This window comes from Eutrigla gurnardus (assembly GCF_963514095.1).
Source record: "Eutrigla gurnardus genome assembly, chromosome: 18".
Classification (NCBI taxonomy): domain Eukaryota; kingdom Metazoa; phylum Chordata; class Actinopteri; order Perciformes; family Triglidae; genus Eutrigla; species Eutrigla gurnardus.
In genome coordinates, this window is record NC_139929.1 from 11,183,200 (window position 1) to 11,198,432 (window position 15,233).

At 41.3% G+C, this 15,233-nt stretch overlaps 2 protein-coding genes across 3 annotated transcripts in view; one reads left to right on the forward strand and one right to left on the reverse strand.

The window, feature by feature from the left end:
- tpk1 (thiamin pyrophosphokinase 1) overlaps window positions 1-11,681 on the forward strand; it is a 51,263-nt gene extending 39,582 nt beyond the window's left edge. For both annotated transcript variants that reach the window (XM_084033257.1, XM_084033258.1), the window contains exon 9: window positions 10,691-11,681. In XM_084033257.1, the coding sequence (XP_083889383.1) occupies window positions 10,691-10,836 (146 nt within the window). In that variant the 3' untranslated portion in view covers window positions 10,837-11,681. The remainder of the gene's footprint in view (window positions 1-10,690) is intronic.
- Window positions 11,682-12,523: 842 nt separating this feature from the next.
- On the reverse strand, window positions 12,524-13,377 carry sec61g (SEC61 translocon subunit gamma; the record flags this gene model as incomplete). The annotated part of the gene is made up of 3 exons (XM_084033259.1): window positions 13,252-13,377; window positions 12,808-12,911; window positions 12,524-12,630 (listed from the first exon to the last, which is right to left on the reverse strand). The coding sequence occupies exons 2-3, from the start codon at window positions 12,899-12,901 to the stop codon at window positions 12,524-12,526; spliced, it is 201 nt and encodes a 66-aa protein (XP_083889385.1). The 5' UTR covers window positions 12,902-12,911; window positions 13,252-13,377.
- Window positions 13,378-15,233: the final 1,856 nt, after the last annotated feature.

A 15,233-nucleotide genomic window follows, 5' to 3' on the forward strand; every position in this document is an offset into this window, starting at 1 on the left:
GCTGAAAGGCGACTTTATTGATCCGTTGAACACAGTTGAGGTGTTTATCAGTGGCTCGCTGCTGCAAGTCAGAAGAGTTGAGAGATCTCCCCAGAGATGATTATGGGACTTTTAACTGCATGTGCTGTCCCTTCAGTGTGTTCCTACTTTTCTAGTCTAAAGAAATATTTTAAGAATTTGCCTTAACAAGTCGGGAGTACAATTGTTCACCTCTAGCCTATTTTACTTCCTGCATCCATCATCTTTTCCTCGTCTTGCCTACCGAATGTCTGATGCGGCGTTCACACCGGACGCGATAGACGCGAATACAATCGCATGAGACGCGTGTATCGCGCCGCTTGATCATTTTGGACTATTCGCGTCATTCGCGTCATTCGCTTCATTCGCTTCATTCGCGTCATTCGCTTCATTCGCGTCATTCGCTTCATTCGCGCATGACGCTCATTTTTGAGGGGAGCCGGCGGGTCACGTCGGCGGACCCTCCTCCTCCGCCTCGGGGTACCCGATGCCAGAGTCCGTGAGCCTCCTCCGGGAGCCACGTCTCTCGCACCTCTCCCCAGAGTCGGGGCCACATTCGACCTCAGATCAGATGAGACAACCCGCTGAATTTAAGCATATTACTAAGCGGAGGAAAATAAACTATCTAGGATTCCCTCAGTAGCGGCGAGCGAAGAGGGAAGAGCCCAGCGCCGAATCCCCGTCCGACGGGCGGGTGGACGTGGGAAATGTGGCGTAGGCCTACGGAAGACCGATTGCCCAGTGTCGCGCGGGGGCCTGAGTCCTTCTGATCGAGGCTCAGCCCTGACGGTGTGAGGCCGGTACGGCCCCCGTCGCGCCGGGGTCCGGTCTTCCCGAGTCGGGTTTGGTAATGCAGCCCGTCCATCTCAGCTCATCTGTCTGTCGGCTTGAACTCGTCGCTGATTGGATGTCGCGGCGCGATGCCGCCTGAAAAGTTCGATATTTTCAACTTTATTCGTGCCGCGTCAGACGCGCCATTCGCGCCGCGTCAGACGCGCCATTCGCTTCATTCGCCCCTCCAAATGTTGAATGTGAAGTTGTTGCTAGAGTATGGCCATCTGCATTTCAACAGCTACACTACGACAATTACTAAGGCAGGCTACTATCACCTTAAGAAGGTGATTTAGCCAAGACAGACAATTTGGAGATTGGCCGATAATTGTTTAATACAGTAGGGTCACCCCCTTTCAACAGGGGAAGAACAAATGCATATTTCCATACATGGAGAATTTTGTCTGGGCCCAGGGAGAGATTAAAAAGATGTGTTGAAGGCGGTGCGATCAAATCAACAGCTAGCTTTAAAAGGTAAGGCTTTAAGTTACCAGGACCTGCTGATTTTCTAGTATGTAAGCTTTTGAGGACTTTATGCACCTTTGAGAATGTAACTGGATTAAAACTAAACAATTAACGTTTATGATCATCAGAGAAAGCAGTAAGGGAATTTCCATATTCAAAGAATCGAACAAGAAACCAGAGGCGATGAAATGCTCGTTAAAACCACCCAGCATTTCAGCCTTATCGGAAATTTTATGACTGTCCTTAATAATGCAAGAGGGAAGCTCCATACTATTATTACCTCCAGTTAAGGATTTGAAAGTCTTCCAAAATGTTAGGGGATTGTTTACGGTAGTTATGGTAAGGAAATGATGAGCTTTGGCTTTGCTATTTACAAAGTCCTCCAGGCTTTTGCCAATGCCACATCCCGCTCATGAAGTCAGTTACATTACATTTAATTCAGTTGATGCTTTTATCCAATGCGACTTCCAATAAGTGCATACAGACCGAGAACAGCAAGAATCATGGAAGTACATTAGCTTCAAATAAGCCAAACTACAGAGTGCGACATAATACAATGTAAGTTGGACTTTTTGGGATACCACATGTATGATATCTTAATTTTGATTGAGTGAAGGTCAGAAGCCACTGCTGATGCCTTACATTCTCCCTGATGGTACGTTTTGGGACTTTGAAACAAAGAAAAACTAAATGTGAACTCTCACATGCAACAATCCAGTGGTTTGGATGTGGAGTTCAGTCAAAACCATGGCAGCCACAGTTTAAATGACCAACACATGCTTCAGGCTTTGCCTTTAAACACTCATTCATCATTATGTTCCTGAGAAGTAAATGTGGTTCGAGAGCTATTGTCAACTAATTAAAGTCCTTCGAGGGGGCTTTTGAGGACTTTTAAATCGCCACAAAACTCTAGTCCACCAAGTAAAAAACAATAGATAATCACGGTTATGAAGGTCAGTGTGAGAATAGGTCTCCATCTGAGACTGACAGCTGTACCACCCTGTGTGTGTGTGCGTGTGTGTGTGTGTGTGTGTGTGCGTGTGTGTGTGCGTGTTATCTGCTGGCATGCGGAAAAACCTCCTTAGTCATTTCTTTGTGACTCAGCCCTCCCGACCGACCGCTTAATATTAAAAAGCCTTCATCCTGCAGGAACACAGTCTGAGTTATGGCCTCTGGCACGGTGTGTGTGATTGTGTGTGTTAAAACCTGCTTCGTCATGATGTTTCCGGCTTAGTGTGGATCATAATAAACAACAAATTTGAATTGCTGTCAACCAAAAAACCAACTCTTCCTTGCGTAGCGTGTGTGGGTGCGTGGGAGGGTATGAATGTATCTTTTTCTTTTGTATGCCAGAGTTTTGTATTAGGCGGGCGTGCGTGTGTGCGCGTGCATTCTCGCTCCTTTGTGCATCTTGTTTGTAGTTCAGTGCGTGTTTGTTTCCCTCTGTGTGTGTGGGTGCTTGTGGGTGTGTTATCCATGTGACAAAGAGCGAGAGGAACGTCTGTGGACCATGAACAATGGCTGTCAGCCTTCTGATGACAGAAAGGCTGATGAGGCGTTCCTCTGTAAGGTTTCCCATTCAGTTTGATATGCAAATAAGCTGCTAGTATTCCACAACACGGGTTATAGCACCGCTCCTCATAACTTCAGTATCATCAGGCTCATAAATCCATGCGCTCACAAGTACACACACACACACACACACACACACACACACACACACTCAAATTGAAATATAAGCACATGCATTCTACGGGGCAAAAAATCAATATAATACTTTTATTGTGACATACGATTTGGTCAGACTTAGAAGACATATCTTACTAAATCTTACATTTTGTCTTTTCCAGGTCATTCAGTGAGTAAAGTACACTAGAGAAGCAATTATGGGATGAAAAGACATTGAATGGTTCCTGCTGGAAAAATGGTCTTGTGTGTACTTTGCCAGTAAAATGAACAGCGGAACACATCCGCTGTTCATTTTACTGGCATCATATTCACACGATCATGTCATCATATTCACACGATGAATCTTTTAGTAGCTTTGGAATATTAACTAGCTTATATGATCATAATTGGCCGATGGAGGGAGTTGTAATAGAATAGTAGATGACATTTACATTAAGGACATTAGATGACATGACGGCATGATACACGATTTCATCACTACCCCGAGTACAATGGGTCACATACATGCAGAAACACACAAACATGACATTTCAAACCACGCATCCGTGTATCCGCATGCATCGTCTGTCTCCCGCCTGTGTGAATGCTGCACTTAATACACAGATAAAGCTGCTCTCACACACGTGCTATTTCAAACACGGTGCTTAAAATGTCATCGGAACGGTGAAGGACCTTCAAATGACCCGCCAGATGGGGCTTCGTCGCTCATTCTTCCAAGATATTTCCAGGCACCAGCACCTGCGCACACACACACACACAAAACACACACACGAACCAGTGCAAAATGAGACCCACGCGCACACAAATCCAACACAAACAGGTGCTGAGTTTGATAAAATACAAACACGTGAGCACAGATGGATTCCTGCGGCAAAGTCTCACAGAGAGCCGAAGCAATTGAGAAATCTTAATTAAAAGTAAACTTTGGGCAAGATTAGAAAGCTTGCCCTCACTGATAATGAGAACACGCTGTTTATGAAATGTAAGCCTTTCGCAAACACGTCGGCATGCTAATGAGATAGTGTTTTAATAAGGACTTCACCACATGTTCCATATTTTTAGTTGCACTCGGAACATGAAGAATCGCTGTGAGAGGATGCAGGCATAACCGATTTCTGACGATTTTCTGACTGGCATGCAGCTTATAATCATTGTTGGAGCAGATGAGCTCACGTACAATACATTTGATAATATGGTGTAAACTTTTAGCACTTCATTGGCACTAGAAACCCTTCCTACAGGCTTCTTTACTAATGCACACTCTCTTTGCTGAAGTTTTAAAGTGAAATCTCTGCAAGAATGTGCGACAGCCTTATAAGAAAAGTAGGCAAAGCATTTGGATCCCATTAATGTAGTTGTGAACCAGCAGGCACAAAAATATTTTGATACACGTTTAGAAACGGTAGATCTAAGATAATGGTGACAGGAACTTTAAAGTGGAGCAGCCCGGACCTTAAGCAGTGTGTGCAGCCTGAGATTTCAGTATTCAGGAGGCCTTCTAAATACCGGAAAGGATTCTATTCAAAGGTAAATGTACTTTATCCTGTGGTCAAACAAATAATGTGTCTGACAAACTTTCTTTGTGAGGTCTACTTTTTGAGATGCAAACGGACACACTGACCTTCCCCTATTCTTTCATATCTATTTTCTTCTCTGGACAAGTTTTTCTGTCCATTCCCGTCACATCGTGTTTTCGTGTAATTTTTTTCCAGGGCTTCAGTCGAAAGCAATTCATCTATTCTCACTTTATCTCTCCGTCTCTCTTCCTCTGCTACACCTTTCTAGATAGTGACGACGCCACTCCCTAGCCCTTTTTACCTCCTTCCCTCTCCCAGCTCTCTTTGCCGCCCATCCCTCCCCCCCCTTCGCTCCTACTCACCAAGGTCCCAGAGAGGGGAAATGAAAAGTATATGTATTCTGTAACGTTGCTGTGTGGCAGCAGGAGGGAAAACTGCTGTTTTATGGTTTTATTTATGGATCTGTAGATTTCTGATGCTGGGCACATCACACACGGGGGGCAGAGGGGGAATGAAGAGCAGCCCGATGTGAACTGCCTCTAGTACCCCCGGTGGAGCTGCAGACTAGCAGGCAGGCGGGAGAAGTGCACACATTCACACATTTTGGACCGCACATAGCTGCCATCTAATGTATTGACGGTAAACTCAAGTATTCATGACAGGATGGTAATTTGCACAAACACATCAACAGCATCAACTAATCTACGCAACCCCACCATCAAGAAAAACACAATTCCCACAATCACCCCCTAATATCTACATATATAATTTGCTCTCCCATCTGTTTGCACTTTTGTCTCTCCGCCGACTATTACCACATTCCCCGGCAGAGACGAGTTTTCTTATCTGAAGGTCAACTTAAACCAGAACGGCGTTTGTCACCTCGGTCTAAGACAAACCCCAGAAGCGCCGTCATAAACATTTAATGGAAATGGCTATCATTGCACAGCAGATGGTGCTAACACTGCTAGCGCACGCCCAGGCTGATGTCACGGCCAATAAATAGCCTTAAATATAAAGAGACTGTCAGGTGGAGAAAATGAAGGACACTGTATTGAAATTACAGGGTGATATAATACACACAGTGCACGGTTCCCTGAATAAAATAGCTGTATTTTTCAAATCGGTGACAGTCAAAATCTCCTTTTATTGTTGTTTGTAAGTGTATTACCTCATGTGAAATTGGAAGTGCTTGTACATTTTATAAAATATTAGTTGAGTTTTTTATTTTTTTCAGAGAGCAAAATCATCGTTCCCACTCCAAAAGATTTTAATCTACTCAACAAACAAAACTCTTAAGGCTCTCATTTACTTCTGCATCTGAATTGTTCAACCAATAAACCCAGTACAAATCTTTTCTTGTGTTCCGCCAGGGTTAGATATAATTGGCTAAATATTGTGCAAGCCTTTGCCTAATCCATCTGCAAACTGCAGACAACTGTTATGCTTATAATTCATTAATTTCGTGTTTTGAAAAATGAATATTTTTAATGAAAACGGTATATTCGACAATATGTTGAGTTGAAATAGGCCTTAGATAATTTTTTTATGTATTATTTTTCATCTTATTACCTGCTGCTTGTGTTGCTTTTAATGAATATGTTCTGTAGAACCTATTTATTGTAATAATGTTGGGTGTCTTTCTGAAGGTGGCAAGAGAACGGCACAAAAAAACACCAACAAAACGTCATACAGTCACCTTGTTTTAGTAATGGCTCCGTATTGCTCAGTCATGATTGATAGAAATGATATTCCCTCTCGAACTGATGAGATTTGATAGCACACTGGTCTAAAGGAGTGGAGGGTCTGACTGAATGAGTTCAATATGCGTCTCGATGACAAAAAGGGGACAGACGTGTCTCATGCTAAACACATTGGGATATAATGAGAAGAGAAAATGATTTAATGCAGGAGAACATGGGATCACAGTGACTCGCTCCATGTTTTTTTAAAGGTGTGATGTGTGTGCAATTTCCTGTCAATTAACAATTTCATCCTCCATTACAAGGGATTAGTGAAATTAGCATGAAGCTTTAGTAAGAGACCAGCTACCCCGACTGCGGCTGTGCATTACAGTGCACTAATACATCACAGATAATTTGACACTAATGGTTTGGTGCTTAAAAAAGCTTGATGCTGCAGCTTTTTAACACGTCTTTCGAGAACCTGTTTCGCAAAACAGCATCGAGAGGAAAGAAAACAGAGCGGAAAGAGTCTTCTCTCCTTCTCAAAAATGGCCCCTAACACCCATAATTCCCCTCTCTACCTGTCCACTGCAGTGTGAGTGTCTGTGAGTCTCTCCTCACCTCGCCTACCCGCTCTCTCCTGGGTAATTTGTTGTGTAAATACGCTCTACTTACAGCTGACGGGCCCTTTCGGCTGTGGCGCTGGAAATGCAATTACAGGCAGCAAACATCTCCATTGTTATCACTGGAGGGTGCGACGCTCATTTTGGTCCCCTCTGCAAAGGGTGCCGTTATTGATCGGTATCAGCTTTGAGGAGGGGATTACTAATGAAGCCATTTGAAAGGCTTTTGTGGGGTAAAGATTTTGCATGCGTGTGTGTGTGTGTGTGTGTGCGTGTGCATGTGTGTGTGTGCGTGTGCATAAATGGATGTGTGTATGAGAGACAGCCAGAAGTAATGGGTTTGTAAATGTAGGTGCCTCGCTGCCGTCCTGTTGAGCATGACTCCCTATCGTGGTGCTCTGCTGCCTCTGATGGCGGTTTGGTTATTTACACCAGCCATCACTTTTTACGTGACGTGTTTACTCCCCTATGATTATGATATAATCACAGTGTGCCGTGATAAAGATCCTATATGAGAATTTATAGCTATGAAGCCTTGGCAGCCTGCTGAGGAACCTATTAGGTCTATTTGTGGGACGCTGGTGAATTGTTTTTGTTTTTTTAAGGAGAAAGTTAAACTAATGTTTTTATAAATTATAGTTTATTATTATTATTAGCTTTACTAAGTTATTGGGACACTGACTTACTGAAGACTTATTGTTAGCCTATTCCAAATCCAACACAAAGTCCCTAACAGTCGACAGCTAAACTGCCTGTGTGGAGGAGGTTCGATTGATTTGATTGATAGTTGCCTGGCAGCATGAGCAAACTACCCTCCAGCTGTTATCACATTTAGATTGAAGTATTGCTAAATTCTGATTTGTGTGCAGATGCACATGGCATCACCCTTTTCCAACTGAGCCCGGCCCAGTTTCAACCAATGAGAGGACATAGCAGAAACAGGAACGCTGAAATCTGTTATGCAAAATAAACAAAGCTGTTCCTAATTTGAAAATTGCATGTGTGGAGCACCGTATTGATGATAATAACAAGCTGATTGGTCATTTTCAGGGGCTTTTAGCATGGAAAGAGAAATCCCTGTTTAACTTCACATTTACCTATCAGGGACTTTTTGTTCTTTCCGGAGATAAAAGCTATAAAAGTCTCCTCGCTCCCTCACACATGACACGACAAACTACATCTGCCTTGGCTCCTCTGTGTTTTTCCAGGCAACCTTTGCTTGCATGAATCTGGTGGAAACCCATTCCACTGAGTGCAAACTTCAGGCTGGCACTTAAACACAGTCTGACGTTATTCTCATACACACCGTGGCCCTGTGTTCACTCAATTATTAAGTACCCCAACTTCACATAAAGCTTATTTTGTCCACTTCGTTCAGAGTCAAGCTGCTCTAATACCATGCTTGTGTGGCAGTCTTTGAAGCAGAATAGGGTTTGTTTTTTCGTTGTTGTTGTTTTTTTCTGTCCCTGTTTGATGAGCGTGCCGGTGCCTGTGGGCAAATGATTCACTTCATTCTCTCCTGTCTTTGTTCCTTTGTGTTCATTTTCTCCTTTGCATGAAGTAATTGCTCCGCATTATTACATATTCATAAAGTTATGTTTTCTGTCTCCTAAAAGATATTGAAACAATGCAATTATCAGGTATTAGTTTGGGTAAATAGTGTGCAATAGACGGTACATGTATGATGTTTGGGTTGCATTGGGTTTTATCATTATTAGTTTCCTTATTGTACACAAAAGAATATGTATTTCATTCAAATAAGCAATATGTAGAAAAGCTGTATTTGTAAGAATCATAATTCAATATTATTATGCCACGCATAGAAAAAAACGTATCTTAAACTAATCTAAGATATTTATACTTGCACCACCGTTGCCTTGGCACCAAATGTTCTTAGACCAGCAGTTTGAGGATTTAGACTTTTACTGAATACCTTTGAACATTTTATTTGTAAGTATAAAGAACTGTAAATGAATCTCTTTCTGGAAGCGACTTGTGGTGAAATCAGATTAAATAATGGCCGTTATTATTATAATTAAATCCATCTGTACGAAGTGACTTTACTTCTTATGCAATATGTTACCTGGTGGATGAAACACCTTCACAAACATGATGATAAATGCACGCTCCGTCTCTGTGATGTTGTTTGTCACCAATTTGTGACTCTTCAATGTGCGAAGAGCCACAAATTGGTGACTTTTAAGGTGATTTGTCCAGATATAAATAATTCAGAGGATAGCAGATGGCAATGCTATCCTCTCAAATGAAAATAAAATAGAGTTATTAATAGAGCGGAAATGAGTGACAGGGAGGGGGACGCACCTGGCCTACCTAGTTCCAGCTGTGGTTTGTGCCCCTCACTCTGCTCATACATTACTAACAGCAGGTAATCCAGATAATTAGATACAGTTGGCTAAAAAAGGAGTTGAGCAAGCTGAGATGGAGACTAAAACTAAAAGAAGCCAGTGTGTTTTGGTTTATGATGGTGCTGAGACATAAATAGGTGAAAGCTTTCCAAAACAAAAATAAAAAATAAACCTTGTTTGATTTAGAGCTCAACGCCACAGCAGAAGCCTTTTGTCTCTCTTGTGAAGTATTACAAACAAAGCGTAAGCACAATAAACACATCGTCTGACTTGTAGGGTAGGAATGTTTTATTTCATTGTGTGTGGATTGTAAGAACATAGTGACATATAGTGAATAGTGAATGAATAATAAAGAGCCCCAGGTGTAAATCTTGTCCTTTTCACATTAGACACAAGCCAACAACTCCATTCTCCAGGTGTTCGTCAGCTCAGCCTATTCAGAGCAAATGCTGTATAAATTAATGACACTGTTAATGGGAAAAAGTGACAAATTTCTGTTCCTGCCATTTAGGCCTGTTAAAGCACGGTCAGTTTTTTTTTTTTTTATTATTATTTTCATTGTTTTTTTTTTTCGTGACTAAATTCCTCACAAAATACTTTAATGTATTCTATTAACATGAGAGTTACAGCTATCCATTTGTGACGTTGTTTAGAAGGTTAATTTTTATAATGGTTTTTTTTGTATAACAATGCTTCCTGGTTAGACCACTTGATGTCAGTGTTGACTAGGTGTACTTTCAGGTCCAAGTGGTTCAGTTCATTTAAATCACATTCAGTTCAACTTTTGGAACATTCAGTTGTTTTCAGCTTTATAAGAGAAGCATCACATCTTTTTGAATCTGTTAGACAGAGAGTGAACTGACTTTGTCCCTCGGCTAGACAGCACCAATGGATGAATTAAAGCAGTATATCTCACCGATTTGTATGGTTTAATGTTCAAAGCATTAGGCCTTGAAAGTGAAAATATCCAGTGTTAGATAATTCAGGTTGTGCTCATCGTTGAAAAATGTCTCCTCACTTTCTGCTGGCAAACGATGCCAAACAAAAAGCCTTGTTTGACTCATAGGACACCTTTCCTGTTAGTGGCAGCTGAAGGATTCTCTTTGAGAGGATTTGTTTGCACTTCAGAAACCATGAGTGGGAGTACGTTCAGTGGTCTTGGCATAATAGCCTTTGTGAATGTGTGTGACTTTGACTGTTAACTGTTTGGCCTCGGACTGCTTTGCTCGGTCCAAATGTATGTTTTTGAAACAGAAAGCGAAGTTATGTGGACCACTTTGCCTCGGCAGTACAGAGACACGGACTGCTCCAGACCGCATCCTCTCCAACGAGACCTTGACATAGAGCTACATTAACAATAGTCAAATAACAGAAAGAAAACAGCATGTTATAAGATTATTCGTCACCATTGAACTGAAGTAGCCATTATGTGTGGTATCACTCCGTAGGCTCTCACTACTGCTGCATTTAATCATGTATCTGTCTCCTCTGTCCAGATAACCAGGTCCTGCAGTTTGGGAAACTAGTAAGCACTTCCAACACCTATGAACCCGTTGCCCCTGGAAACTCAAGAAAGCCTGTAACCGTGACAACAGACAAGCCTTTACTCTGGAGCATGGGCATCCGTACGGATGGGAAGTGACAGGACGCATTATTCTTTTCGGGTACATGCAACTACTTTGCGTTAGTAATCTCACTAGTTTTAATGGTTTTATACGGCGTGAAGTAAAAGGAAAAAGCTGAAAGCACCGTCACATGTGGCCAAAAATCTCACGAAAGTGTTTCCTTGTGTGTCCTGTGATGTAATGATCAAGATGCAGTCAACTTGGTTGGAATATAAGAACATTCCAGACCGATGTCCTAGTGGTTATGTGTCAATTTTATTTACTGTATTATTTTAAAACACTTGGATATGTATCACATGTCGTGTGCAGGGTTAAGGTCAAGATTAACTTAATAGAACTGTTTGGTTCTTACCAAAATCCAAGCCTTGTTCCATATCATCATCTGGTTCCCTTCACTAAAACACATTTAGAGGGAGCTTTGAGGACTGAGATGACAGCGTGTTGCCGGGAGCGACATCTAATCACCTAAATGATGTCTTCCTTTAAACATGTGCAGGTATCTGCCTGTGTCACAGCCTACACTATGTGCCTTTGTTCACCAGTAGTCAAGTCCAAACATACTGTACATCTAGCTTCAAATTATTTGTGCCTTTTGATGAAAGTTTACTGTATTTCTTGATGTACGACACGGTTTTGAAAAATGTATACAAGCTGTTATGATAGCAAGGCCATTCCAATAGACGGGACAAATGAGTGTGGGTTTCCATTTGTTTTATTTACACATCGAAATATAAATGTTGTGCACAGAATGTAAAAATGCCATCCCTTCAGTCCCCAATCACATCAGCCAAATAACACCGTCAGCTCCCAGTCCCCGGATTTTGAAGTTTCATTTTTCTTCTTGACCAAGATCTAACCGCCACTAGATGGAAAAAAGACAAGAAAGGCTGCGTTAGTGGTTGGAAAAGGCACATAAACAAAAATAGTTTTCTCTAATGTTCAGTTTGAAAGACTAAGGAAACCAAATCATCACTCCTGAAGGAAACCACTCCCCAAAATAACTTGATTACTTACAATCAAACGTCTGCACTTTAGTATAATGTATATTCTGACTTAAGAATTTGGATACTGTACACAAAAATAAAATCATGAATGCTACCTGTGTGACTGCTTTTTTCCTCACCTCGTCTTTTGTGTAGTTATAAAACTGCTGATAAATCACTTTTTGCACATCTAATGCTGTTAAAAACTTTTAGTTAATGCGATTGTATCAGTCATTGAATAAAATGAATGTTCTGCCTTGTGTAAAGGGTAATCCTAATCGGATAGTAATAATTAATATTATTATATACACACTTGTTAAGTATTTGGTCTTCTTTCTTAAATTAATGTTGTGCTTTCTGTTAATTTATTTCAGTCTTCCTTATAATACAAACTCAATGCAGTCTGATCTAAATGTTATGAGCCTCTTTCAGGTCTGGTAAACAAGTGGTATTTAGAATAGTATTTGGACTACAATCTCTCTCTTGCATGCCCAATTTGATTGTTATTTACATCTTTAACGTGAGTAAATAAACACAAAGCAGTTTCTCTTTAAAAGGGAGTGGGTGGGGTCAACCCCCCCTATCTCTGATGACTGTCATTGAAACACTGGAATAAAATGTCTCTGGACAGATCAGGGACTTCCACTATCTAACACATTATCTGTAAGAACACTTCATTAACATACAATTATCATGTGACTAAGCAGTGTGTTGCTGATACTCACACAATGATGTTGTTGATGGGGATGTGGATGAGTTTGACGAAGAAACCAATGAAACCCATGATGGCAAACCCAATAGCTGTGGCCATGGCAATCTTCTGGAATTCTGAAGGACGGCACAAAAAATAATAACCAGTCAAAATAAAATGACTCTTATTGATCTTTGGATACTACATTTGTTAGCACGTAGCAGTTTAGTCTCGAAACTGGGTAACGTTAGCTCGATTGAATCGGTTCCAATTTGCTAGTATACAACGGAGACTGGGCCAAATGGAAAACCTACCTTTTCTGTCGGGTTTCGTGCATCTCTTTACGAGCCTTATCGAGTCCTTGACGAACTGCCGGCTGGGCTCGACGAACTGCATTACTTGATCCATGGTGTTACAGCTGCACACCAAATAAAAACAAGATCGATGTTAAGGCTTTAAATGCTAGCAGCCTGAATCTGTCATGACTCCAATAACGATACAATTGTCAATATACTGTCATGTTCCCTTCTTTTATACATCATATATTTACCAATATGTGCCAGTTATCATTAGAAAACATTTAAGTTAACGCTTAGCTTAGCTAACGTCACTGTAAGAAAAGCTATCGGGTCGATGTAACGTTCGGTTAGCTGGAAATTCATGTACAAAACAAATGCCAGTCAAAAAAACATCACTTCAGTAAGGGAATAAGTTTATATTTAAAAAAATTACATTTAATATAAGGGTTCTTAGCTTACCTGGTTCGGAGGTCGTGTTACACGAGAAGACAGTCAGAAGAATAAAGGCCACGTAGCTTTCCGGGTGCTTGTTAGAGGAGAAGAGCTGACGTATACTTTACATGCGCATGCGTATCATCTTCTTTCCTTTTTTTTGTCTAAGGTTGAATTGTTGCCCACACTGCCCCCTATAGGCTAGGAGGCTTCAATCCAACTATTAAGTTTGGCCGCTGATAAAATAGAAAAGCACTCGAGACTTAAAAGTTAACAGAACGAAACGTTTCTTTTTCACACATTATTTTATTTCTACTGAATCTAAACAGCAACACCATACTATTTATTGAGCTTTTGTCTACAGCATCTTTATATTTCAATTATTGTAATAACTATATTGTATCACGCAGTGGCCGTTCCAGAGTATTTTTTCTGGTTCAACTACGGTGGGGCTAACTCATACCACGGTGGGGCTCAAATCAATGTCAGAATTTCAATGTGAATATATAACAACACCCAGTGGCGCTGCCAGCCGGAATCCAGTACGCACTGGGAGGACTTTTTTTGAAGGTGGAAAAAACGATCGCACATGTGACATGTATCAAAGGATCTACAGCCGGGATTCGAACCTGAGGCTGCTGCATATATGCAGACATGGGTAAATGGCATGCACTCTAACCACTCAACCACCTGCCTGCCATGCCTTTTTATGACTGTTTTGGACTCACTAAACTCAGATTTTGATTGACACGCGATATAGAAGCATATGTTAGGACTTTTACATCATTTTTACAACATTTTATGAATTTTGTTGATTTTTCACTTTTTTTCCGACATGCTATAGTATGACTTTTTTCTCCCTGAAAAAGTTGACCATGGCTTTTTATGACTGTTTTGGACTCACTACACTCAGATTTTGATTGACACGCGATATAGAAGCATATGTTAGGACTTTTACATAATTTTTACAACATTTTATGAATTTTGTCGATTTTTCACTTTTTTTTCGACATGCTATAGTATGACTTTATTTTTCCTGAAAAAATTGATCATGGCTTTTTATGGCTGTTTTGGACTCACTACACTGAGACTTGGTGCATCAAGCGATATGAGCGATTTTTATGACTCTTTAACAATTTTAAATTTTTTTATGAATATATTCTGACTGACTTTTTCGTGAATTTTCGACTTGCTATAGCATGACCTTTCTTTAACAATATGATCAAGGCTTTTTTTTTTAAAGATTATTTTCTTGCATAGACACCTTTGTATTTAGCGGTGGATAGAGAGGAAACATGGGAGAGAGAGGGGGATGTGACATGTATCAAAGGCAGTGGCCGTTCCAGAGTATTTTTTCTGGTTCAACTACGGTGGGGCTAACTCATACGACGGTGGGGCTCAAATCAATGTCAGAATTTCAATGTGAATATATAACAACACCCAGTGGCGCTGCCAGCCGGAATCCAGTACGCACTGGGAGGACTTTTTTTGAAGGTGGAAAAAAAAAATTGATGCTGCTGAACCGGGCCGGATGCAGCCGCATTTGAGAGGACGATCGCGCGTGTGTGCGCAATTACGCATGCCGTGTGTTGGCCCCTCTCCACTACACAATACAGCTCGGCTCTAGTCTCGTCACCTCTCTGCTGCTGAGCACTGTGGGCCGAGCCGATGCATGTCTCTCTCCCCGGGCCGGCAGAGTTATCATACCGTGCGTGCGTGTCCAAGCGTGTGTGTGCGTGCGTGGAGTGCTCCCAAGCGTGCGCTTGTGTTTAGGTCGGGGATGGAGGGCACAAAAAACTATTTGCACCGGGGCCTATCACCATGATATACGCTACTGATTTCACTCATACTGAAAACATTAGATTTTGTCTTAAAAAAGTATTTTTCCATTTGTTGTTGTATTTGCCGTTTCTGTGCGTACATTGAAATTGAATCCTGGCGGTGGCGCTGACAACACCCTCCCACAGCTATAAACACGCACACAGTGAGAGAGAGAGACAGAGACAGCG